The following is a 26,604-nucleotide window of genomic DNA, read 5'->3' on the forward strand; positions in this document are numbered from 1 at the left end:
CCTCTAAAGTTTAAAAACATTAAAAATCCCGACAAGGTGCCAGTGTTGTTGAAAGGTGACTTACATTGTAGCCTAAGGTGAAGTATATTGTAGTTACACTTCAGAAGTCCACAGGAACGGGAAGGATGAGTTACAACAGCAATGACTGTGAACTTCTTTAACGTATGTGGGTGCTTTACCTGAGTGAATGTCTGTCATCATGCTCATGCCTGGTCTCCATGGAGGCCAGAAGAGGGCATCAGATCCCCTGGCACTGGAGTTAAAGATTGTGAGCCACCATGGGAGCTGGGAATGGAGCCCAGGTCCTCTGGAAGAGCACCAACTGTTCTTAACCACTGAGCCATCTCTTCTCTCCAGCCCAATTCAAAGATTCTTAGGGACAGTTTGTCCTCTGATTTCCACACACACACATTTTGGTATGTGTATGCCCTCTTCATGAAAGAAAGAATTTCTAGGGCATTTACCTTCAAATTAGACTAGATTATTATTTTACACTTTTGTTTTATATCTCTGACTACATAGGTATTAATGGATATGTTTCATCAAGATGTAGAAGACATAAATATCTTATCTTTAACTGATGAAGAGCCTTCCACCTCAGGAGAACAAACTTACTATGATTTGGTAAAAGCATTCATGGCAGAAATTCGACAGTATATAAGAGAATTAAATCTAATTATAAAAGTTTTTCGAGAACCCTTTGTCTCTAATTCCAAATTGTTTTCATCTTATGTAAGTATATTTTATGCTGTTTTTGCATGTGTTGTTAAGTTTCACTTCAAATTTGAACTTACATAATTCATGACTTCTAATTTGACAGTTTTTTTAAAGTTGTGGGACTTAAATTGATGATCACAATAAAGTGCTACAGCAGTTTCAAGAGTCTAAAACATCAGAAATTGAAAGATGAAATCTAAAATAGACTAATTATGTAAGTGAAAAGAAATCACATAATAATCCATTTATTTCAAGGAAGAAAGCCTCTTGTTTAGGTGGAAGATACTTTTGATTCAATTGACTCATTGGAGTCATTTAACTGATACTTATCAACAGCAGCTGTATTGTTGGACACCATATTTAGATGAGTAAGAAACAGTCCTCTAATTAGTGAGGGCAAAGCTGTAAACGTAAAGTGCATTCAAGTGTGATGAGCATCGTAATAGAACTGTAACAGTGCAGTGGTATTATTGGGAACATGAAGGAACTGGAATTTGGATGAGAGACTGTTTTGATGCTATCCACACTAATCTCACTAACCGAGAAATGTTCAGTGATTTCTAAACCGTGGCCACAGAGCCTGGTGACTGATGGGAACAGTGCTCCCTCCACAGGAGGGTTCTGGAGCTCCAGTTACAGCAGTGAGTGACTGTCAGTAAAGGAGCAGGAGCTGAGGGGACAGCCCAGTGGCCAAGCTCTTGTCTAATGTGTGTTTAGGCTCTGGGTTCAGTTCCACTACTACAAAAATTAAATAAAGAATTAGATGCTATAAGTTTATAAATATGCTAAGCACTGTTTATTGAGTTAGTGTAAATGTAGGAAATGCATGGCATTTAAATTGTTTCATTAAATTTACTTTTAAAAAAAGAGTAAAGGAGAGACAAGGATATCTTAGACAAAATCAACAACTAAAACTTGCTGAATGGTGTTCAGTATCATTAATTATCAGAGAAATACAAATCAAAGCATAGTGAGATATTTCCACACACTTATTAAAAAGACTTAGAAAAGGTATCAGATACTGAGAAGAATGTGGAGTGACTGATTATGGGTTTGTAAAATTTCCATGTTACTTGTGAGATATAAATTGGTAATGTTTTAGAATTGGCTTTCTGTAACCCACTGCTACATTTTCTGACAATTCTATTAGTTTTTTGCTTAGAAGACCCAAAAACAAGTCCATACAGAATAGCAGCTTTATTTGTAATAGCTCAAAACTGTAAATAACTCAGTGCGTATCAAAAGTGAAGACATGGGGAGATTGTGATTTCGCCATAGAGTGGACAGCTACTCACTTAGAGTAAAGAATGAAGTACTTGTACATACACCCGAGTAGCTGAATCTCGAGGACAGGCAGAGAAGCTGGACACACAAGACAGATTTCCACTTACCAAATGTTCTGGAAAAGATAACTGTCTTGTAACAGGAAAGAGAACACTCATTTTCTGGCAATGAGGATGGTGGGATTTAATGCAGATAAGACATAAGAGAACTGTTTAAAAATATGTTTTGGTTTTATTTTATATGTGATTGTTTTTCTGTGATGGCCAGAAGAGGGCATTAGATCTCCTGGGACTGGGGTTGTAGATGATTATGAGCTGCCCTGTGGGTTCTGGGAATCGAACCCTCTGAAAGAGCAGCCAGTGCTCTTAACTGCTGAGCCATCTCTAGCCCCATGAGGAAACTTTTTAAGACAAAAAAATGTGGACAGTGACAATGATGAGATCACAAAGAGGAATAGCCACATACAATCTCAGCAAAAAATACATTTAAAGTAGGCGTCTCTTACCGCATACAAACCATTTCTCAAAATTAATTTGACAGAAATAAAAATCACTGTAAGATAGTAATCAATAGATGTTAACAGAACAGTATAAAATCATATACATTACAACCAACCTGTATGAAATGACCGGTCTGCTTACATGGAATGTCTAGAGCAGGCAGCTGAGCACAGGCAGAAAGGAGAGCTGTGCTTGCAGAGACTGTAAATAAAACAGCGGGGCTCTTCTTGGTAAGGAGTTTGTCTTTTGTGGTGACGACTTAGTATTCTGAAACCACTGAGTGTACATTCTGTAAGTACATTTTATAGTGTACTTAAATGGTCCACACATAGGAATTTTATACATACTTAAAATATTCTTTTTGGTGAGATCTTGCACATTTATTTCTCCGAAATTTAACCCTGTCATTGTCAAGATATAAGATACCTTCTTGCCTTAGACAATGTCTTGAGGTCCCATCCACGTTACCCTCAGCATCCTCACTCTGAGAATACCAGTTATCCCTGATATGTTAATCAACTCTTAATAGAAAAATTACACAGAAGACAAAAAGAGTATCACAGTTTTGTTGAGTAGATTATTAAAATATTCTTTCATTTTTTCCATTACATGTCTGGATAAAATTCTGTGTCTGGATAAAGTATAGTTTTCTTCATGTACTTCAACCAAAATATCACAACAGATTTAATGCAGACACAGACAATAAGACCCTGCTGTTCTCTGGTAAACTGTGTTGAGGACTTGTAGAATATGAAGATGTTCTAAAATAAAAGGATTAACAGAGGCATGCATTTCTTAATTGTATATCATGAAAAAAGGAATTTTGAAGTGTTTTTTATTGTCAGTCATTAAAATTCCTCAATATATTAAACTTTGATTATAAAATGATTTTATTTACTAAAAAGATATCTTATTATACAACATGACTGAGTATTTCTTCCCCTTTTCTCCACAGGATGTAGAAAACATATTTAGTCGTATAGTAGATATACATGAACTTAGTGTGAAGTTACTGGGCTATATAGAAGATACAGTAGAAATGACAGACGAAGGCAGTCCCCACCCGTTAGTAGGAAGCTGTTTTGAAGACTTAGCAGAGGTAAGTAATACGATAGAGCAAAAGAAGTCTGTTTCTAAGTCCACATTTACATTAACATGGGCTCATAATTCCAATTCCAGCTCAGGTCACAGGTCACTTACTTATTTTTGCATTATTGCTCCTTTCTCATAGAGTCATTGTCAACATTGATTGTTATCAAACACAGGAAAAGTTGTCTTTCCCAGGTTCACACATGAGTAACACTGCAGCCGATCCCCATGTCTCACTGTGCTCAAAGCTTGGCTGAGGGTCTGTCTCACTACTCATGGTTTCCTGCTTGGGCACTGCTAGTTACTGCTTGTGTGGCCCCAGGCAAGCTCCTAACATTTTCCTTCTCTCTTTACATTTGTAAATAAGGATAATAACAACAACAGGACTCAAGATTTTTCGTGAAAATTAACATAACCTCCCTTCAATATTTGGCTATTTTCCTTACATAGTAAACAACAACAGTACTGAGCTTGTGAGAGAGACAGGAGGGAGAGGAGCTGGGGATGTAGCTTTGGTAAGGTCTCCCTAGCACACACGGAGACCTCTTCAGTCCTCAGGGCCATATCAACTGGGTATGGTGGTGCGCACCTTGCAACCCTTTAGTCTCAGCAATGGGAGGTGGATGCAGGAGTATTGGAAGGTCCATGTCATTCTCAGCTACAGCAGGTTGGGTGCCAGGCTAACGCTGTATGAGACGTCTTAGTTTGTTTCCTATTGCTGTGATAAAACACCATGACCAAAAGCTACTTGAGAAAAAGGTTTGTTTGGCTTACAGGTTACAGTGTATCATCAGGGGAAGTGGAGGCAGGCACTAGAAGACTCCAGAGAGCAGCTGCTTACTGGCCTGCTCAACTTGCTTTTATAGAACCCAGGACCATATGACAGGGATGGCACCACCCACAGTGGACCCAGCCCTTCCACATCAATCATCAGTCCAGGCCAATCGGTTGTGGGTATTTTTCTCACTTGAGGTTCCCTCTTCTTATATGACTCAGTCTTGGGTCAAGCTGACAGAAAACTAACCAACTCAGAATTCTGTTTCAGAAAAGAGACAGACAAAAACAATGAGGTGGGTAGGAACCTCCAGGAAAATTCAGAAACTGGAAAAGAATGCTAGAGACCTGCCTAGTACAAAATGACAGAAGAGGAACAGAATAAGAGCATTGTCTGCCCGGCAGTGGTGGAAGCACCTGGGAGGCAGAAGCAGGCCAATCTCTGAGTTCAAGGCCAGCCTGGTCTACAGAGTGAGTTCCTGGACAGCCAGGGAGGGCTATACAGAGAAACCCTGTCTCAAAAAACAACAACAATAACAAAAAAGGGTTGTCCTTATTTGTAGTCAATATTTAGCAAATACAGAAAACTGTACTAAAAACTAGGTAGGTTCCCTGTGGTGGCTTAGGAACGATAGATATCACTTCCGTGCTGTCCCACCCGTTGGACGTAGAGCATCAAAGGCAAAGCCGCCGCCATGTGTTAGAAGATCTCAGAAGAAAGAGAACAACTCTGCCTATAAAACATGCTGCAGGCTTCACAGCCTGAGCTTGGTCTGGGTAAGTTTCAGTCCTAGAGCTCAGTCCCTAGAACTGTGGTACAAAGAGAACTGACCCCTAGAGTCCTCTGATCTGCACACACCTGTACATGCATACATGTACACAATGATAATGATAATAATAACTTATTATTATAAAAGCCGAACTAAAGGTCGTGACATATTTAGGTTCATCCCGGATGTATGAGTAGACAGGAATATATAGTGTGCTGTGTTTGTGGATGGAAAAGAGTCACTATTACATTCATGTTAGTAGCTAGTGTACAGCAAGTTGATCTTTAATGTCTGAGAATGAACCTGGGTTGTGCTGTAAGTTCTAGGGTAGTCTGTGCTGGCTACACAGGGAGATCCTGTCTCGAATCTCTCACCCACCCCCATGCCAGAAGAAAAGAGACAAGACCAATTTAGAGGAGCAGCAGACTGAGGAGACTCGCTCCATCACAATTAAGATTTATTAAATAGTAATATCAGAGTATAGTGTTGCTACCAGTGTAGACACACAGTGGAACAGAATGGAATTGCAGAGTCTTGGCATTAATCAGTAGAGACAGCAAATTCATAATTAAAAAATGAGGAGTTGAACGAAGATGTCAGGAAGCACAAGGGCTTCTTGACGCGTTACCTGCTCCATCGCACCTCACGGTGACCAGAGCTCCAGTCTGAAGTGTTCTCAGACCTGGTGTTCTGTTAAGTCTTAAGAAGTAGTTGAAAAACAACACTAAGGGTAATTAATTAATGCATAAAAACCACTTGTCTTATTCTTTCTTGCCTACTGTATCCTTCCACTTGTGTCTTGTGGACTTAGCTTTTGTAGAAACGAACACCTGTTAGGATCTGAAGCTCTGTGTTTCACGTGTAGTAGAGGTCAGAGGACAGTCTGTGTAAGTTGGTTGTGCCCTCCACACTGTGGGTCCCAGGGACTGAACTAAGGTCACCAGGCTTGCTGACAGGCATCTTTACACACGGAGCTGTCTCTGTCCCTCCTAAAGCACTGGATTGAAGATGGGGATCGTCCCGTTCCTCTTGCTAAAATCATTATACCTACTGTTTCCTCAGCACTCATCAGTGCTCTTTTAGACCTAGCTAGGAGACCTTCACTTATTGATGACTGGTCATGTTAATACTGATGACATTTTTTTCCCAGTTTGGATTGTTAGTTTTATGAAAATAGCAACAGAATTTTAAATGATAAAAACTGTTACTTCTGATTTACAAAAAAAGGAAAGTAAACATCCAACACCAAAAAGTTTTTTTTAGATTTATTGATTTTATGTATTTTGCCGACATGTATGTGTGTATGTGTCCCTGGGGCCCCCAGAAGCCAGGAGAAGGCACCGGATCTCCTGGAACTGGAGTAATGGGTGGTTGTGAGCCGCTGTGAGGGTGCCTGGTCCTCTGCAAGAGCCACAGGTGGTCTTAGCTGCCGAGCCGTTTCTCCAGCCCACCACCTTTAAATCTGAGCAATAATACCTGGCATCAGTATTCTAAATATCCATGTCTTACTTAGTCAGACACATCTATTGTTTGTTGTTCATGTGAAGTCATGCTGTGTTCTAGAACCAGGTCTGCCCTCTCTTAGGACCACTTTTGAGTTCTCCTGGAAACCTTGACAGACAGAGAAGTATCTTAGTGTACACTGATCCTGTTACTTAGAAGAAAGAACTAATGTATTCTTTTACTTGAGAATATTAGATTTATTCTATTAAAATTATGCTAACCATTCAATTTTCATTTGGAATCTTTAAAAGAAATGTTTGTGTAGCTATGTTCCTAATTTAATCTTTTATATTTTGGGTGGTGAGTCATATTTTACCTTGGAGAAAGATTATTTCTGATTATCCTTTTTACTGTCCTGATTTTTTAAGGAACTAGCATTTGACCCGTATGAATCATATGCTCGGGATATTTTACGGCCTGGATTCCACGACCGTTTCCTGAGTCAGCTGTCAAAGCCTGGGGCAGCACTTTATCTGCAGGTAGAGTGATTATCAAATCAGATTTCACAGTGTCAGAAAAGGAAGCTCTTTGAAACAAAGTGAAATCACTTCTCTTGCAGTCCATAGGCGAAGGCTTCAAGGAGGCTGTCCAGTATGTCCTGCCGCGGCTGCTGCTGGCCCCCGTGTACCACTGCCTGCACTACTTTGAACTTCTGAAGGTAAGAAGTCCTCACGGCGTTTACGAAGCACCCGGGTCTTTTTTTTTTTTTGCCACTTCATTTATTATTATCTGAGCATCCACATACACTAGTGTATATTCATTTTCTTTGTCCAGCTGAGAAGCAATTTTTAGTAAATCTGCAGAAGAATTGCACGTTTTTTCTGACTTTGCTGCTGAACTGTAAAGCAGCTGTCATTTTATTTTTAATCACGTGGCCGTTTTGCTTAGATGGGTGATTCTTTGAAAACAATCATGTGTGTCTGCATCCAGGTCTCCATTTGAGGACCTCAGTAGTTGCAGGACTCTCATCAGAGACCCATATGAAAATAAGGCTAACGTAGGGCTTAGTTCAGTGGATTTTCACAATTCGCTTTGCAGTTATATCTGTTAAACTCACTGTTGTTATTTTAGAAGCAGTGAGTTTGTACACTAGCAAAAATTCTCCAATTGATCATAGTTACAATATTAAGAACTAGTGCAATTCTAAAGGATTAAGTAGCCACATAAAACTGTAAAGTTTATTACTTTATAAATAAAAGCAAGAGGCTTTGATAAGATTTTGAAAGGCTATAAAATCTGAGCAGCTTAATAAGAAAAATGAAGGGCTAGCAAGATGAAACCGTGGCTGGCACTTGCCACACAGCCTGGCAAGTTGAGTTCAATCCCAGGAGCTCCCAGAAAGGTGGGAAGAGAGAACCAGGGCCACCAAGTGGTCCCTGACCTCCATTTACATGAGTGCCTGTGCATGTGCACACGTCCACACAGGCACGCATGTGCACACGTCCACACAGGCATACATATCCACACAGGCACGCATGTGCACACGTCCACACAGGCACACATATCCACACAGGCACGCATGTGCACATGTCCACACAGGCATGCATGCGAGCACAGACTTAAGGGACAGAGAGGTACCTTAGCATTTGTCTCTTCTAGAGGACCTGGCTTTAGTTTCTAGCACCCACACTGGGCAGCTAACAAGCCACCTGTAACTACAGCTTCAGGGAGAGCCAGTGCCTTCGCTGGCCTCTCTGGGTACATGCATACACATAGCGTATACTCACAGGCACGCAAACACACACACATAATTCAAAGTAGCTTTTTAATGAAAAGAGTTAGTTGGTTATAGTTGCTCTTACCTGTAAGTCCAGCACTTGAGGCTGTTGTGAATTCAGGCAGCTGTGGGTAGCAGAGTTCAACTTTATCTCAAAACACTCAGAAAGGCCAGTGAGATTGGGCTTGCCACCAAGCCTAATGACTTGAGTTGACTCCTGGGACCCACATGGCGGAAGGAGAGACCTGACTTCTGCAAGCTGTCCTCTGACCTAGCTCCACACACGCAAGTGTGTACACACACACACACACACACACACACACACACACACACACACAAAGAAAGGACTTTTTTTTTAAAGAATGCTATTTAAAAGAATCGGTATAGTAAATCAAACCTCCAGTGCCTGCATTTGAGAGACTGAGGCAAGTGGGTTACTGTGAATTTGAGGCCAGGCAAGGCTCTATAGAGAATTCTAGGCCAAACTGGGCTACACTGTGAGACCCTGCTGTCTTGGGGGGTAGAAGGATGATTTTCATTATACAGATAACTAAGATTTCCAAAAATTATAGCTGTGGTAATGGAATTTTAAGAATATCCTTTAGGACTTTAGGATTTAACATTTTTCTACTGATTTAGACGTGTAGCCCTGAATCATATTCTGACTTACATGCCATTGCAAAGTGGACAGTATGCGGGCAGTCCACAGAAGGGAGGAAACTGACTGGCCCACAGACTTGTCTTTTGTTCCACTCTGACTCTTTCAGCATGAATGCACTGCTTGTATTCTTATTTATTTATTTTGCGTGTGTATACATGCGTAAACGCACACACATGTGCGCAGTGTGTGTGAGGCCAGGGGACAACTTGCAGAGTTGGTTCCCTCCTTCCACCACGTGGGGCCTGGGGATGCAACTTCAAATGACTCCCCGTCAAGCCTCTTGCCAGCCTCGCTTGTACTTCAGTTTGGATTTGTTGGTGTGCTGTTCAGCTTATTTTCACTGAGCAGAATTTTCAAGGTGTATTATTGTATATCGTGTGAGTAGGTGGTACCTATTTGTGTGTGTGACAGAAGTCATCATTGGGTGTCTTCTTCAGCCACCACCGTGTTTGGAGGTGTCTGACAATGTCTATTATTGAACCTAGAATATGCCAATCCAGCGAGTAGTGCTGTCCAGCCATTTTTAGAGGTCCGCCTGTCTCCACCCATGGGTTTTTGTTTGTTTGTTTGTTTGTTTTTTTTGAGACAGAGTCTCTTTGTAGTTCTGGCTGTCCTGGAACTTAATACATACACCAGGCTGGTCACAAAGCCTCTGCCTCCGCCTCCCAAGTTCTGGGCTTGAAGGCGGGTGTGTAGTGACTGACTGTCAGTGGGCACTGGAGACCTGACCTCAGGTCCTCACTTGCATAACAAGCCCTTTAGCAACTGAGCCGTCCTCCCAGCTGCTCCCGTTCTGTTTGGAGATGCTGGCGCCAGGAAACAATCTAAGTCAGTGGAGTAACGAGCAGTACACACTAGCTTATCAGCAGCCTTGCAAGATTGTGTAATGCAGGAGTATGTTTGTAGTTCACCTAGGGAAGCTACAGGAGAGGTTCTGAGGTTCAGTCAACCAAAAGATACCCCCCACCCCCACCCCCATACACAGGAGATTCTTGGTATTCTAATTTTTTTCTCTTTGGGGAATTGTTGTTACTCCCAAATGTCCATCTATACTTGGTAATTCTGGAGGCAGAACTGATTGCATGAGATCAGGGCAGATGGAGGTACCAAATGCTAAGATTTGAGGAGCAGTTGGACACTAACCATAATTTATCAGTATATTGGGTGGGTTTTGGGATCTTGTAGACATTGAAGTCTTTCTGCCAGCAAACTGTGTGGCTAGAGAAAAGTCACTTTACTTTCTTGAGTCCTGGTTTCCTTTTTATAGAATGCTTATTTCCCTGGGTAGCACCATCAGCTTAAAACACTGAATTTTAACACTTCATAGAAACACTTAAGTGTTTTCATCACTAGAGATGTTTCTTATTGTCCTTAACACGTTTCCCCCACTTTTCCCACTTTCCTGCCTGTCCAGATCTCTGATTTTCTTCTATATTCACAGTCTTTATTGGCCAGCTAGGATCCCATCCATGACACCAACTTTGATTCTTTTCTCTCCCTTACTGGCCGCACCTCATGATTTAACATCAGAATTGAATCTGTGTTCAGCAACATGTGTCCATTCACAGTGTTATCACCTTCATATCACTTGAATAGACACAATAGCCCCTTCTTTATATGGTCTTTGTACTTCCTTGAACTCTCAGATCGAAAGGTACAATTGGTTCCCTGGCACTTGCAACAGGAAGTCTGAATTCTTGAGCTTCGCTGCTTGCTAGCTCTTAATTTCATCTCAGGAGTTAGTCCTGCCCATAGCTTCAGCCGCCCCGATTCAGTGCAGGGCCACACACCCCGGCTCTGCCAGTTCAGTGCAGGGCCGCATTGGTTTCCTGTTTGTCCCACTGGCCTGGTGGAATTCCTCCTTCTCTAACTTTTAATCGGCTCCCTAAGAACGTCCCTTCGTTCCCTGGGCTTCTCTGTCCACCAACCTGACTATCTTCAGACCTCGTTCTAGAGTGAGTCTGCCTCATCTTCAGACAGTGTGGTCCTTGAGAAATAGAACAAAGCCTTTGAATTCTCATGCCTAGCACAGTACTTGACATTTAAATCATTCATTAAATGCTTGTTAAATGAGTAGCAAAAGTAAGTATTTTCTTAGAATTCCTATCAATGTGTTGTGCTGTATTTTAAAAGAAATTTAATTATAAATTTTATGTGTACATGTTTATTTGGGGAGCTTAGAATGCCTTAAACTTTACAAATTCATAGGGTAAAATTGTGCTGGTATTAGCATAATACTGTCAGACTAAGAAACAGAGTAATTTGATAGTTCCTAGAGGTTGGGGACATTGGGAAGATACTTGTCAATAGATATAAAATTTCAGTTAGAAATGAAGAAAGAATTAGGATTAATTGAAATATGATTAAAATGAATTTAATAAGCTCACTCAGGAAATATTAAAGCACACAGATGTGAGAGATTAAGCTAAGGGGCTTTGCCTAACTTCTAGTTAGTTCACTAACACGCGCTGCCTGGATGATGGAGGAAGATAAAGAAAATGAAATGGACTTTGAAATAGACTTCTGATCTCATTAGAATTGAAATTTGCTGGAGCTTTGCTCTTGTATAAACTCGCTCTTTTAAGCCCTTCTCTCACCAGAAGAGTTTTGTCACATTCCTCCAGTAAAATGACCTTGGTGGCCAGCTGCTTAGGGCCTGTTTGCTTATTGTGACTGCGACTGCAATTCCTCTGTGAACTCAGAAAATGTGGCTTCACCTCTAGATGAACGCATAGTAAAACAACATTATAGCCCACTCTAAAAGCTGAGGGAAACTGATTGGGACCAGATCCCCTTAAGGGTTAGCTAGGGCTAGTCCCACATTAACATAGTCCTCCTGTCTCTGAGGGCTTGGGTGAGTTCCTCACTGGATTGAGTCTTTTCTCATGACAGGAGGAATAAATTCAAGAGATCTATTTTAGTCTAGTGTAGCACATGCTTCAGGATCCAGGGCCTGGAACAAAGATGTGAGGCTAGCCTCGGCTACAAAGTAAGATCTTATCTCAGAATGAAAAATACATACATACATACATACATACATACATACATACATACATATGAGAGGGTGTGTGTACATTATGGTGAATACAGCAAATAATAATGTTGTCAGTTTTGAGAATTTCTGTGAGTAGATTCTAAGAATTTACACCTGAGAAAAATATTTGGAAGTACATGTTGTTAAACATCTTATTTTTATCAAGCACCTTGGTGTATACCATAAATATATACAATTTTTACTTGTCAATTAAAAAGTAAATTTTTTCAATTAAAATTTTTTCATTAAGCTTTTATTTTTGATCATGCATATGTGTATGTGTGAGTGTGTCTGTGTGTGTGTGCTGTGAGTGCAGATGCCCTCAGAGGCTAGCATTTTAAACTCCCTGGATCTGCAGTCACAGAGAGTTGCGAACCTCCTGGAGTGGATGTCAGGAATCAAACTTGGGTCCTCTGGAAGAACAATGTGTACACTTAATCACTGAGCTGTCTTTCTGACCTAAAGTTTTACTAATTTAATACTACTCAAATTCAAAACATTATTTCCACCAAACTAGACAGTCATGTTCCTTAGACATGTTGACAAGCTCGAGACATTAAAGACTTCCTTCTGCACTTGTGAAACCATCTGCTCTCATAATGTGATTCTTCTATATGAAGCTTTGTTTGCTTTATTAAACAAAATTAGACTGGATTGTTAGGATTAATTATAATGACCAAGATTCTGAATATTAACAAAGTGGTTCAACAAAATAAACAACTTTAATTAATCCTGGAGAATTACCTCCATTCTCTTTGCAATATGCTGGGTCCATGTAACTTAAGGGAAAGTAAGTTTCTTTTATTTTAAAAATCAGGTTAAAGTCTGTTATGTGTAATATGTACACACTAATATTTTCTAAGGCTGACATAGCAAAATATAAACTTAGTGGCTGAAAACAACAGTACTTTATTCTTCTGTTCTGGAGGCTGAACTCAGGAGCTGACAAGGCTTGCATCCTGGAAGGGTCTAGGGAAGAGTCCTCTCGGCTCTGAGGAGGCAGCCATGCAGGGTTCTCCTTGGCTTCACAAGTAACCTCACTCGAGGCTTTGCCAACTCTCCCTGCCTCATGTCCATCACTTCCCATTCTTTGTGTCAGTGTCCAGGCCTCCCTTTCCTTAATACAGAGTCTCCAGATTAGTGGATGTAGGGTTCAGTTGTGATCTAGCATGACCTCATTGGATTAAACCTGCAAAGACCTTAGTTCTAAATCTGTAACTTTTCATGTCATTTCAGTTCATTGGGTACATTAGTGAAAAATCTTTGGTCTGACAGTCATGAGCAGTCATGAACCTGCCTAGTCACTTAAGTAAATGGTATTTATTCATTTTACATTATGTTGGAGAAAAGTGGTTTCTAGAAATAAAATCATTAATTCATCTGTTCCTTTTGAAAAGGGACGCCATTCTAGCGATTCTGTGTTTACTAATAAACTGAACTCATCAAATTATACACTGTGGAGGTGGGGAAAGGGATGTAACTCAGTGGTAGAATGCTTGCCTATTATGCTTGAGGGCCTGGGTTCAGTCCCCAGTACCACAAAAACCAAGAACCTCAAAATTAAATACCATGTACAATTTATTTTGGTTTAAAATAATGAATTTTTATTCTTCAGAATATTTCTGTGAATATTGTTTTTGTTATTGGTTTTTTGACATAGGGTTTCTCTTTGTGGCCCTGCTGTCCTGGAACTCACTCTGTAGCCCAGGCTGGCCTCGAACTCACAGAGATCTGCCTGGCTCTCCTCCTGAGTGCTGGGACTAAAGGCGTGCGCCACCACCGCCCGGCTTATCCTTTTCCTTTGACAGCTCTTTTATACCATCTGTCTCATAGGATTTCCTGGGAGCTCCGTTGTACATGCATTATACCTCAATCACTACTTTGCTTCTTTCTGTTAGTCAGGGGGCCAGGAGGAGACGTGAACAAGCCTTACTCTTTAGCCCAGGCTGGCATAAAGCTTACTCTGGAGCCCAGCGAGCCTTAGAGCCGTGGTGATCCTTCTGCCTCAGACTCCGAGTGCTGTATTAGTTGAGCTACCACACCTGGCTTCCCCACTGCTTCTTTCTGAGGAACCAAAAAGTAAACAAGGGATGAGTGGCTCCTTTCCTGTGAAAAGATACATTTTATCATCTGTGTAGGACATGCACATTTCCATTGTGCTTTAGAATATGGTTCCTTAGATGACATTCAGTGTCTATGCGATATAATCTTAGTGGAGAGAGTGCACTTGATAGGTAAGTTTCCAGGGTTGGTACCAGGCACCCATGGACAGTAGCAAGAGGTGCTTCTGCTGTCACTTATATATGAACTATTACTGCTTTGTTTCTGTGGCAACAGTAAGCCATCTCCTTAAGGATAATTAGCTTCAATTATTTTGCATCGTTTAAATCAATGTAAATAAAAAAGAAAAGAATGCACATACAGAAAGGTCTTTATTAGTTGGGTGTTTTGACCATACACCTTTAATCCCAGCATTTGGGAGACAGGCTGGTAGATTCTCTGTGAGTTTGAGGCCACCCTAATTGACATAATGAGACTTCTCAAAAAAAAAAAAAAAAAAGGTCTTTATTATGCTGAAATGTTGGATGCTTGCCTGTTAACTATGAAGGCAGGAATATGTTTCCTGATGGACATATTCCATCAGGAAACTTTATGGAGATGGAGCTCTGCTAACAGTGCTCTGCTAGCACTAGGTTCCAGCCCCAGCACTGTGGGAGCCAGGCATGGGGTCCCAAACCCTAAGGGGAGGCAGGAGGATCGAGAATTAAAAGCCAGCTGAAGGCACACAAGACCCTGTCCCAGAAAAAGGAAGAAAAAGGGGAAAAATAATGTTGGGTTGTGGTTTTAAAAAATACTAGTAGTGGAGAAATGGCTTAATGGTTAAGAGCCACTGCTCTTCCAGAGGACACAGGTTCAGTTCCCAGTACCCACATGCCAGGTGGTAAATGTCTGTACTCTAGTTTCAGGGGGATATGACATCCTTTTCTGGTCTCCAAGGCACATGGTGCACAGACATACATGCAGGCAAAACACCCACACACATAAAATAAAAACACAAGCAGTATTTTTCATATGCCAATATATTCCTTATGCAAAGTGCAAGTTAAATGATACATAAAAGACTGAAACATGAAACATTTTTTGAATAGAAAATCAAATGATCTCTAAACAGTTTTTTCTTGTATATGCTTTATATTAGAATTTTGTACATTAGGTATGTAAAATACTAAGGACAGGAGCTGGATTGATGGCGCAGTAGGTTAGACTACTTGCTGCTCTTCCAGAAGACAGGAGTTTAGTTCCCAACATCCATGTTGGGTGGTTCAGAAACACCTGTAACACCAGCACCCCCATCTGACCTATGAGGGCACTGCGCGCACACACACACACAAAATCTGTACTTGGGACAAAATACAGAGGAAACAGTATTCTGTCTAGTTGTCAAATCTTGCTCTATATGCTACTGACTTGAATGTCTCTTTACAATGTTAAGGACTATTTTTGTACATGTATTCATTTATTTCTGTAGGGGGATGAGCAGAGGGATAGGGGCACATGTTTTCGGAGATCAGAGAACAACCTAAGGGAGTCAGTCTTCTCCTCCTACTGTGTGGGTCCTTGGGATTGAACTGAGGTCATCAGGCTTGGCAGCAGCTTGACTTGCTAAGTGATCTTGCCAGCCTTGAACTTTTTTTTTTTTATTCTACACTTAAGACTATCTCTGTGAGCCAGGTAGTGATGGCGCATGCCTTTAATCCCAGAACTCAGGAGGCAGAGCCAGGCAGATCTCTGTGAGTTCTAGGCCAGCCTGGTCTACAGAGTGAGTTCCAGGACAGCCGGAGCTGTTACGCAGAGAAACCCTGTCTGGAGGTGGAGGGTGTAGATATCTCTGTGCTTGGTGCCATGCTAAGTCCTATGGACTCAGAAGCAGTTCTGTGCTGTTTCTTTTCAGGACTATGCGTGCCGAGTGCATACGTGTTCTTTCACACCGAGAACCAAGAACCTGGTAACAGATAGTAATGAGACACATTCTGGGTCTGGAGCTCAGACTGACCTCAGACTCCCAAGTGCGAGAATTACATGCATGTGCTACCAAACCTTGTAGAAACAGCGAGAACTGCTTTTTTCTTCAGGGACAGTCTTGGGTATCTGAGGCCGCCTGTGCCTGCTAAGTACTGGGCTTACAGACATCTGCTACCATCTCTGCTTTATGTGATGTCAGAGAATAGAACTTGGGACTTTATGTGTGCTAGGTAAACACATTGCCAGCTATATCCGCAGCCCAGAAAATACTTCAGGAATGAAGTTAGAGGCTGGAGAGACGGCTCCATTGTTAGGAACACCTACTTGTTGCTCTTGCAGAGGATGCAGGTTCAGCTCTCAGCTCCCAGCACCCACATAGTGGGCTACTACCACCTGCCACTTCAGTACTAGGCATCTGACATTTTCTTCTGACCTTCATGGGCATGAAGCACGCATGTAGTACATGTTCATAAATGCAGGCAAAACATTCATGCACATAAAATCTAAAAAGATGTGTTTATAGAACATTTCAATACTGGCGTAGAGAAAGCTGAACAAATGTGAATTTTACCCTTAAATAAAGCGAGGTCATTGTTTTGCCTTTGAACTTGGCAGCAGTTGGAAGAAAAGAGTGAGGACGAAGATGATAAGGAATGTGTGAAACAAGCTATCACAGCTCTGCTGAACGTCCAGAGTGGCTTGGAAAAAATATGCTCCAAGAGTCTGGCCAAGCGAAGACTGAGGTGAGTATTTCCCCTTTAACCCTCTTCCTTTCTGTCCTGAGGAGGCTGTGGTATAAATCAGGGCCTTAGCTCCCTCCTCAAGTAAACAATGGAGAAAACGGTATGAGTGACAGGCTTGCTCTTTCACAGGAAGTGACATCAAAGCCAGGAGAATTTGTTATTGTTTGAAAAACCTTTCATATTTGTGCATTTTCCCCACATACTCCCAGACAAGAGCTCCTGAGGAGCAGCTGGTGAGCTGAAGGAGAAGAGCAAAGTTGACGGTAGATGCACCCCAGCGTCACTGTTAGGTCCGTCAGCCTAGAAGGTGTTGGCTAGTTTAGTTAGGGACTGTATAACTCGGGACATTAATTCAGGTAGCAGGTCTTCTGCTTTCTTATTTATAATGTGCTGTATGCTCTTACCTTTCTGTCTTGTTCCTTTAAAAATACTTACAATTTACTTTCATCTATTTTTTTTTAACTGTATTGGGCTACTTTTTGATATCTGTCTTTTTAAATATTTAGTACTCAGGCAGAAATAATCATTTTTGTACCTGTATTTATATAGTTGGATATCACTGTTATTTTTATAACTGTGAGAAAAGTTTCTGTGCTGTTGTGATTCCCGAGTGGTGTGATTACATATGTTATATTTAGGGGTTAGCAAGCCCCGTGTCAGCGATGTTTTAAGTTGTTTTACCCTGCCACCCTACCTGCGTGAACTGTAGATTCTGTCTCTGTGTACTAATAGTGTCTCTTCCTTCACCCAGTGAGTCTGCATGTCGATTTTATAGCCAGCAAATGAAGGGAAAGCAACTAGCAATCAAGAAAATGAACGAGATTCAGAAGAATATCGATGGTTGGGAGGGGAAAGACATTGGACAGTGTTGCAATGAGTTCATAATGGAAGGAACTCTTACACGTGTAGGAGCCAAACATGAGAGACACATATTTCTCTTCGATGGCTTAATGATTTGCTGTAAATCAAATCACGGGCAGCCAAGACTTCCTGGTGCTAGCAATGCAGAATATCGTCTTAAAGAAAAGTTTTTTATGCGAAAGGTACAAATTAATGATAAAGATGACACCAGTGAATATAAACATGCTTTTGAAATAATTCTGAAAGATGGAAATAGTGTTATATTTTCTGCCAAGTCGGCTGAAGAGAAAAACAACTGGATGGCAGCCCTGATATCTTTGCAGTACCGGAGTACCCTGGAGCGAATGCTCGATGTGACCATGCTGCAGGAAGAGAAGGAGGAGCAGATGAGGCTGCCTAGTGCTGATGTGTACAGGTTTGCAGAACCAGACTCTGAGGAGAATATTCTGTTTGAGGAGAACATGCTGCCCAAGGCTGGGATTCCAATTATCAAAGCAGGGACTGTGATTAAGCTGATCGAGAGACTCACATACCATATGTATGCAGGTAAGAGACAGGAAACCTTTGATTGTCTTTCTCTGTTCAAGCTGATTGATTTGATGGGTGCGTTATGATGCCTGAAATAGAAAACTAACAGCCGGCAAAGACTTGTGACAGAGAAGCTTTGGCTGAAACCATCACTCTATTTCTCGAAGTCTTTACTTCTCTACCTCATTGACAACCATTATTTTAAACCTAGACTCATAGTTAGAAGAGGAAGGTCACTAGTCTGAAGTTATCCAGTAAAAAGCAGTAGGACAGGATGAAGCATCAACGTGAGCGTCTAAAAGTGCCTGCCCTGTGTTACTGCTTTTCTTATTCTATCACTGGGTTCCAAACTAAGTGGGATTTTAAATAGTCACCCATCATCAGAATTGTGCTGCTGGCAGAAATATATACAGTATTGCCTTTTCTTCGTCTCCATTCCTACACGTATTTAGGAAATCTGGAAACCATTTTCAGTTTTTGTTCTTACTTGTTATTTATACAAACAGAAGACAGACCAGTCTGAACAACCTAGACGGATGCTAGGCAGGATTCGATACAGCGGTTAAGAGGGAAAGGGCATATTGTGAGTCATTTCATATGCTCCCGACACACAGTGGGATGCCTGGTCATTGTCACATCTTAGTGCAGTGGTGGAGTAGACAGAATTGAACTCGCACTCTTTCCCTTCATGTCTCAGAACCATAGTTTTTCATCTCAAAAATTAACATCAAAATAGCTACCTTTAGTGTGTTGTTGAAAAGCATAAATGAAATACTGAATGTGAAAGCTATTTAAATTTAAATGCATATTTTCAAAGGATGTCTTTTCTTTAAAAGACATGTATGATTTAAAATCAGTATAAGTCATAATATGGTATTCTTAAATACCTGAATGTGAAAATTAAAATCTATCCCCATACTTCTCATTTAAATATATTCCTATTTTTAGGAAATGTATGTTTCTGGGGAAAAGTATTTTCCCAGTTTTTTAAAAGTCCTATAAGCGGGTTCCCTGTTTCTTTGGAAGGTGTCCTGGTGCCAGTGAGATTAGTCTTTTACACAGCCGTTCCTTGACTCACTTCAGTGAACCGAAGGGCATTTAACAAGGCTCTTCTGCTCAATTTAGTTAATATACAAGCAGAGCTCTATATGGCTGGGAACTACCGAAGGGAGAGAAGTGAAATTTGAGTAATATTTTTATTAGTATTCTCAAACCACTTTATAATGTACTATATGCCATTATCCACATTATGTCTCCACACACGTGTTATTCAGTGGTAGGTGCATAGTAGCTGAGACATGTTGAATAATAAGAGAAGCCTCACTTGGGGTTCTAGTTTTACTGTAAATTGTCACCTAGAAATGTCTATACTCGGTGTGTTCATTACTCAAAATTAAAAAAATATATATTAAAAAGAAAATTTAAGCTACTCTATAGTTATATAAAAGATAAATAGGCTGGCCTGGGCTACAGAGTGAGTTCCAGGAAAGGCTCCAAAGCTACACAAGAGAAAACCCTGTCTCGAAAAAACAAAAAAAGAGAGAGAAAGAAAGAAAGAAAGAAAACCAATAATTATAAAATTATAAAAATACTGTTAACCCAAAATTTGTGGATTTAAAATACTCAATTTTTTGACAATAAAAGTTCAAGTTGTTTACCTTGCCACATTGTCTTTGTTTTTAAATCCTTGCAAATTTAAAATCTGTTCATCTTATCCTCAATACTGTTTGTTTGTTTTTTAAGAAAGGGACAAAACAAAAACCATAGAAGTCACAACAAAAAGTTAAGCAATACTTAATTTTCCCTACAGCACAGTTGGTGAGGAAGCTCAGTGGAGCAGGCGCTTCTGTTTTCTAGAAGAGTCGTTGTTACAACACTCCTGTACATTTGTAACTGATGTGTTTAACAGAGTTAATTGATGACTAGCAGTACAACTAAGCGTTTTCTGGGGAACTATGCCTTTGATTTATTTTGGCAAATCTTTTTTTTTTTAATGAGTATACTTTAGTAAGCTAAGAGGTTTTACGTGGTCCGGCAGCTTTCATTCCTTATGTGTTCAATGCTACTAAAGTCCATTTTTGTCATGATAGTATCACATACATTTGATGACTTATCAACTTATAGCTTTTGCATAAAGTAATATTTTCTATGGTCTTTCTTAATGTAACACTTAAATTTCTAACTTAGTACAATTCTGATGAAGTTAAGTTTACTGGAATTTAACTTAATGACATGACTCTACTTTTTTTTTAAGATGTCTTAATTTTTATGTGTACCTCTATGTGTCATGTGTGTACAGTGCTGGTGGAGTCCAGAAGTGTCAGATTCCCTGGGACTAGAGTTATAGATAGGACTTTGTTAGGATTCAAACCCAGGTCCTCTGCAAGAGCAGCCAGTGCTCTTAACTTCTGAGTTATCTCTACAGCCCCTGTTTTACTTTTTAAAGCTTAAAAAAATTTTTTTAATCCTTCTAGTATTAAAAAAAAAAAAGTATGTTATAACTAAGTTTTTGACATCTTTGGTCCTGTTTTGAATTTGATTGACTGTTTTATATTATGTGACAGGTATAACTGGATCCACCAGCAACTTTGATAAGTTCTGAGCCTGACGTCCATGAACTTAGTGTTACTAGCCATACTCTGATGTCGCTTCCTGAAGTCTTCACTTGCACTGTAGAACTTTTTAATAGCCCAACTACTCTGTAGAGTCCATTCTTGATTAGTACCGGCAGTATTGAGTGTGCTTTCAGTAGACATTCATGGATTTAAACACACAAGCAGTAGTGTCAGCCTCCTCCACCGACAACAGATAGTTATCACTTGTCTTGATAGAAACATTAGTCTGTTGTTACCTTTTATTCAGTCTCCCCAAATCAAAAGGGGATTTTGGATTTGGTTAGTTGGTTATTAGGTGTTTTTGTTGGAGAACATGTAGTACAGGTTGTGGCTTACACCAAAACAAGCTAAACTTAGTAACTCACTCTTTTTATTATATAGTGAAAGGCACTGTATATAATACACGAGGAAATTTAATTAACGATGTAACACAGACAGCACTTAGATATCAATCATCTAGATTACTAGGAGTTGCTCAGACATACTGAAAACAGAGGAGAAAACTGGCTTACATATGATTAGCTCAGGTTTAACTTGGCTTCCGCTGACTTGATCTCTCAAATGTCACACAGTCAATTACAACGAGGGCAGCACACGGTTAGTGCCAGCAGCTGTGCACACCCTCAGTTCATAAACAAAAGCCCGAGACCCCCAAGAGTTGTTTGATTTGCTAGAAAGCCTATCAGTTAATTCTGGAATGAAGCCTAGAAATTAACTGCTTTACTCAGCAGAATATATGTCCATTTCCCACTGACACTTGCAAACTGAGTTTTAAAAAGTTATTTTAATATGATTACACTTTAAAAAAGTTATACATGATTAGTAATAGAAACAAATGGAGTTTTAATTATTCATGGTGGTTATTCATTTGGGACAAAGGTATATTATGAAGAGATATAGTTTTCTTTTTCATTGAAATAGGTAATACGTTCTGAGTATTGTGATGTACAGATTTGCGTGCAGTTAGATCCTATCCGTCTCTTATCCCTGAGCATGAAAACTATTCCATCACTGGCCTTTACCCTTAGCCCCGTCGTTTTATTTACTTTTCTGTGTTATTGAGGGAAGACAGGTAGCCAGGCTGGTGTTAAGTTCATCAGCCCCCGAGTGTTGGGGTTACAGGTGTTTGCTACCAGGTGTTTTCCTGACAAAGCCCCGTCACTGGGCTGTCAGAATAGCTCATTCTGTAACTGGAAAGCTTTCTGAAAAAACGCACTTCTCTCGAGGTGAGTTAGGTTATGGGGAACATCCATGAATAATGACTGACTGATGTAGTCTAACTTACAGCTTGTCTTTCCTCCCGAATTCTGGAAGGAAGCTACTCGTTGGTTGGGTTATTTTAAGTTTGGCAGTGCTACAGAGAGACAGTTTCCTTACCCTAGAGTGAGCAACCACCAAGTAGGGGGAAGGGGGGCCAGGAAGTTCATTTCTTAGAGCTGCTGGAGACAATGAAATGCAGCTAGTTAGGAGCCAAAGCAGCGCTGGTGGGAAAATGGTTGGTGGCAGTGCATTCGTCTGGTCGTGAGTGGTAGAAAGTGGGTACCACTGAGGCACGGGTAACGACAATGGCGAACACACATCAGTGCGGAGAACTGTTTCCTCTACATGGTCAACTTCTTCTGTGGAAGAAGGAAACTGAGAAAACTTCAGATCTTTTTCTTTGATGTACTTACTGCTGTCTCGGCACACATACATCAAATGTTCAGAATTCTCTGTTAGGTTTGAGTCTGTGTCTCCGTGAGTTCAGTTTAGGCGCTTACCTTTTAAAGACTGGACAAGTTTTGATCTATAGGGCGGTGCTCTGCTATTTTTAAACCCTGATTTTTTTCAAGTGTTTGTGCGTCAGCATAGCGTCTGTTTCCTTTTTTAAGGAATTCAAAAGTGATTGTTTATAAGTCCTTGCTGAGGAGCTTATTGTTTCTTGAGGTTTTAAATGGCTGTATTAAAAGGGAGTATTATCACATGAGCAGACATCCTGATTAACAGTGTTCCACTATGGGGGATGGGGGATGGGTGTTCTTCATAAATAGATTTGTAATGTAATAAATATTTCATAAATCTTATGACCTTGCCATATTAATGCCAAGTGTTAGGGACAGAAGAAGGAGAAATTGGTGACCTAAAATCTAATATGCTATATTCTGAACACTGGATATACTGTAGATATAGTTGAAGTTCAGAGGATTTTGAAAAATTGTGCACCAAATGACAAAGAATTATCCAGGGGTGGGGTCAGCCAGAAGGCCAGCAAAAAATAGTAGCCCTGGCCTGGGAATGTAGCTCAGTTGGTTGAATGCTTGCCTGGAACTCATGGAGCTCTGGGTTCAATCCCCAGCGTGCACCTCATAAACTGGTGCTGGCCCACGTCTGTCATCTCTGCACTCTAGCACTCAGGAGGGCGAGGCAGGAGGATCAGATGTTCAAAGTCATCCTCAGCTACATAGTAAATCCTGGGTCAATCTGAGATATGTGAGACCGCATCTCAGAAAACAAAACAAAAAAATGCAAAAATAACTACAGATTATTGTTGAAGAAACATGGACCTATGCTAAGAACTTGAGATAGACTCTGTAGGTATTTGTCTAAAGAAGGTGTGGCCAGGAGGAGACAGAGAAGCTACAACCATGGCAGGAAAAAGTAAGAAGAATGTTACCTCTGGTGGGTTAGAAAATGTGGGATTATGTCTGAGTAATAAGTCTCTAGAGTAGCCTTTGCTTATACACGGAGGAGAATTTCAAATCGAGCTGTTTTTTATTAATGAATATTTGTTATACTTATACCAGTACTTATACCTTAATGCCAGAATATGAGTAGGTCCATAACTGTGCCACGAGTTCCCATCACTGCCTGGTAAATGGAAGAGACGGTACTTTGTTGTCTTTGGGAGTTATATAATCTGTCCTGTTGCTGAGGCTTTTTTAAAAAATATCAGAGTCACTTAGTTCTTTGCATTGTCTGTCATAAAAATAAAGGTCTCCTGTGACTGATGTGACATAGCATGTGTCTGAGTCACTGAGATGGAGAAATCAATGCAACAGAAACAAAAATAGCTTCTGGAATATGCATGGATAGCTTTCCTATATAAAATTTCAAAAAAATTTCAAAAAACAGCTAAATCCTCTCAAAATAAGTTTGTTATTCATTAGGAATTTTTCATTGCTTTAGATTAGAAATAATTCTGTGTGTGTGTTTGTGTGTGCACGAGTGTGCATGCATATTAAAACCAGCATGGGAATATGGATAGCTTTTAATTCTTTTTTTTTTTTAAGTGCTTAAGCTTTTGCCAGTTTTCTTAGAGTATTTTAATTCTTCCACATATACCCCACCCTCCCTTTTTGGCAAGGCTGCTTTCAGCTTCCAGCCAAGACAAGAACAAATTAAGTTTCAGTCACGTTAGACCACACTAGAGCCATGGTTACTGTAGGGCATTTATTCCATTTGCCAGTGCCACGCCACCGCGGTGGCTACTGTGGGGTAAAAGCCGCTCTGGCAGTGTCTTAGGAAGGACAGCTGCTGCTTCCTAAGCAGACTGCTCATCTCCAGTGACTTCTGCTGCCTCTGAGCAGCATGCTGATGTGATCATTTATATGAACTTGTATGATGATTCTGTTCTTAGATCTCACAGCTAGCTAAGGCTATGGGAATCCTTTGATCTGGGGGAAAACAGCACCAGAGCTGGAATGACACAGCCATGTTCTCTTATGTAGTTGTCCTGACCTACTCTCCTCCCAGAAACTGTGCGACATAATGTAGGATGTTAGGTGATGACGTGTAGGAACTGATGTGGTCCCATCTGACGGAGGTGGCCCGGAGGCACAGCATGCCTTTCCCAGTATAAGCATGTTACTGAAGTAAAGAAATGGCTCAGGGAAAAGCAAAGTGTTTTAAAATAGACTTGGCTTAAGATGATGAAGACCCCACTTTAAGAAGTAGTCGTACTTTTCTTAAAACATCTTTAATTCACTTTGCACTTGCTTCTCTTCTGTCTGAAACCCATGGTTTTTAGCCTGATGTTGGGTGGCATTTGAAAAAAAAAGTCGTTCTGAATGTGGATGTTAGATCATCAGCCTGAAATAAACTTTGTATGTTTTGAGGAGGATTGGGTCCACACTCTCAATGTGGACCACAGCCCAGAGATGCTCAGAGACCTCATCTAGGATACACAGCTTTCTCCAGCAGGGACAGCCGAGCATCCCAACTGTGGCTGCCCTGTGGCTTCCTGAACACATGCTATTTTGAGAAGCCTCACCTTACAAATAGATTTGCAGAACAGGAAGAAGGTTCTTGGAAGGGAGGGTTGTGATGGAACCGATAAATATCTCTGTTTTAAAATCTCGTACAGCCTTCTGTTTTTAAATCTTTTCTTCTGGATGAGACATTAGTCTTTAACTGAGGATCTCTGTAACTGAAGACAAACAATAAAATACCAACAGAAAGGAAATTATTAAAAGATTTTATGTATTTAAAATACTTTTATCAGTAACCGCTTAAACTAAAGGATGGAACATTAAAATAAAACCAAAAATTTCTTTAGCTGGAGGCATGGTCACACATGCCTGTAATCCCAGCACTTGGGAGACTAAAACAAGAAGATTGTGTGTTCAAGGCCAGTCTGGATATCTAGCTAGGGCCTGCCTCAAAGCAAAAAACTCCAACAATAATATCCTTTTGTTCTATAAATTTTTCTTCAAATTGAAAAAAATATTAAATATATAAATATTTTCAACTCAGGGCTGTTGATAGTGAAATCAGATCATTATTTTAATGATAACGTATACCAACAGATTGGATCAGAGTTCTAGCTTGTCATAAACCCATGAGTGCCTCTGAGGTAAAAAGTTACTATGTGATCTTTTAAGGCTAAATTTAGGGTGCTTCTTAGAATCAACTTAGGTAAAAATTTTCTAAATATACACTAATTCCACTAAACCTTGTCCTAATAAAAAACTTCTTATAAAACTTTGGTCAATAATGTCTAGGCGTTTACTGCCATCAGAATTTCCCATGTCTGTAATGTAAACAGGGAAATGTTCCCACAAAAGACTCAAGTTAACTGATGGTCTCCCTTCATTTAAAAATTTAGGACTAAAAGTGGGTGGACCTTAATGAAATCTGAGTTGTAGAAGTGAGTGGGTTTTTTGAAACTGTCTTACTATGTATCTCTGGCTGGCCTTGAACTTGCAGCGATCTGCCTGTCTCTGCCTCTGCCTGAAATTAAAAGCCCATGCCATCACACCCAGAGAGTGAGTGTTGAGAAAGGGACATTCCCTTCTTTATGCACAAGACAAGCCTGAGTCTTTTGTGCCGGGAGAATACTGTCAAGGAAAGATTGAGGAGGCCAGCCTGAACAAGTGGTCTGACTCAGTGGGCCTCCATTTCATTCCGTGGAGATGCGCATGCAAAGTAGGCCTGGAAGAAGGGTCAGAACCTCCTGCTCTTAGGACTGACTGAACATCACTGTAACAGCTTCAAATGAGGGGGTTGCAAAGAGATAAAAACAAGAGGTTTTACAACGATTTTTTTTTTGTTGCCTCTACGTTCACACATGTTCATGAAGTATGGTACAAACAAGCAGTGTGTGTGTGTGTGTGTGTGTGTGTGTGTCTGTCTGTCTGTCTGTCTCTCTCTCTCTCTTTCTCTCTCTCAGAGCTTGTGTAGTGAAGGACTTTTCCCTGCTGAGCCATCTCATCATCTTTTCAGTAGCTTAGAGGGGTTTGAAACTTTTTTTTTTAGCAGTTATAAGTAAGGCCTCAAGCAATTGACACCATCTAAAAACTACAGAGCT

General features: G+C 40.4%; 1 protein-coding gene across 1 annotated transcript in view; it reads left to right on the plus strand.

The window, feature by feature from the left end:
• Sos1 (SOS Ras/Rac guanine nucleotide exchange factor 1) overlaps positions 1–26,604 on the plus strand; it is a 92,634-nt gene that overhangs the window by 35,701 nt on the left and 30,329 nt on the right. The window contains exons 5-10 of the mRNA XM_028855215.2: positions 523–732; positions 3,457–3,600; positions 7,006–7,116; positions 7,197–7,295; positions 16,688–16,815; positions 17,567–18,222. Coding sequence (XP_028711048.1) covers positions 523–732; positions 3,457–3,600; positions 7,006–7,116; positions 7,197–7,295; positions 16,688–16,815; positions 17,567–18,222 — 1,348 coding nt within the window. The remainder of the gene's footprint in view (positions 1–522; positions 733–3,456; positions 3,601–7,005; positions 7,117–7,196; positions 7,296–16,687; positions 16,816–17,566; positions 18,223–26,604) is intronic.

This window comes from Peromyscus leucopus, chromosome 22 (genome assembly GCF_004664715.2).
Source record: "Peromyscus leucopus breed LL Stock chromosome 22, UCI_PerLeu_2.1, whole genome shotgun sequence".
Taxonomy (NCBI): Eukaryota; Metazoa; Chordata; class Mammalia; order Rodentia; family Cricetidae; genus Peromyscus; species Peromyscus leucopus.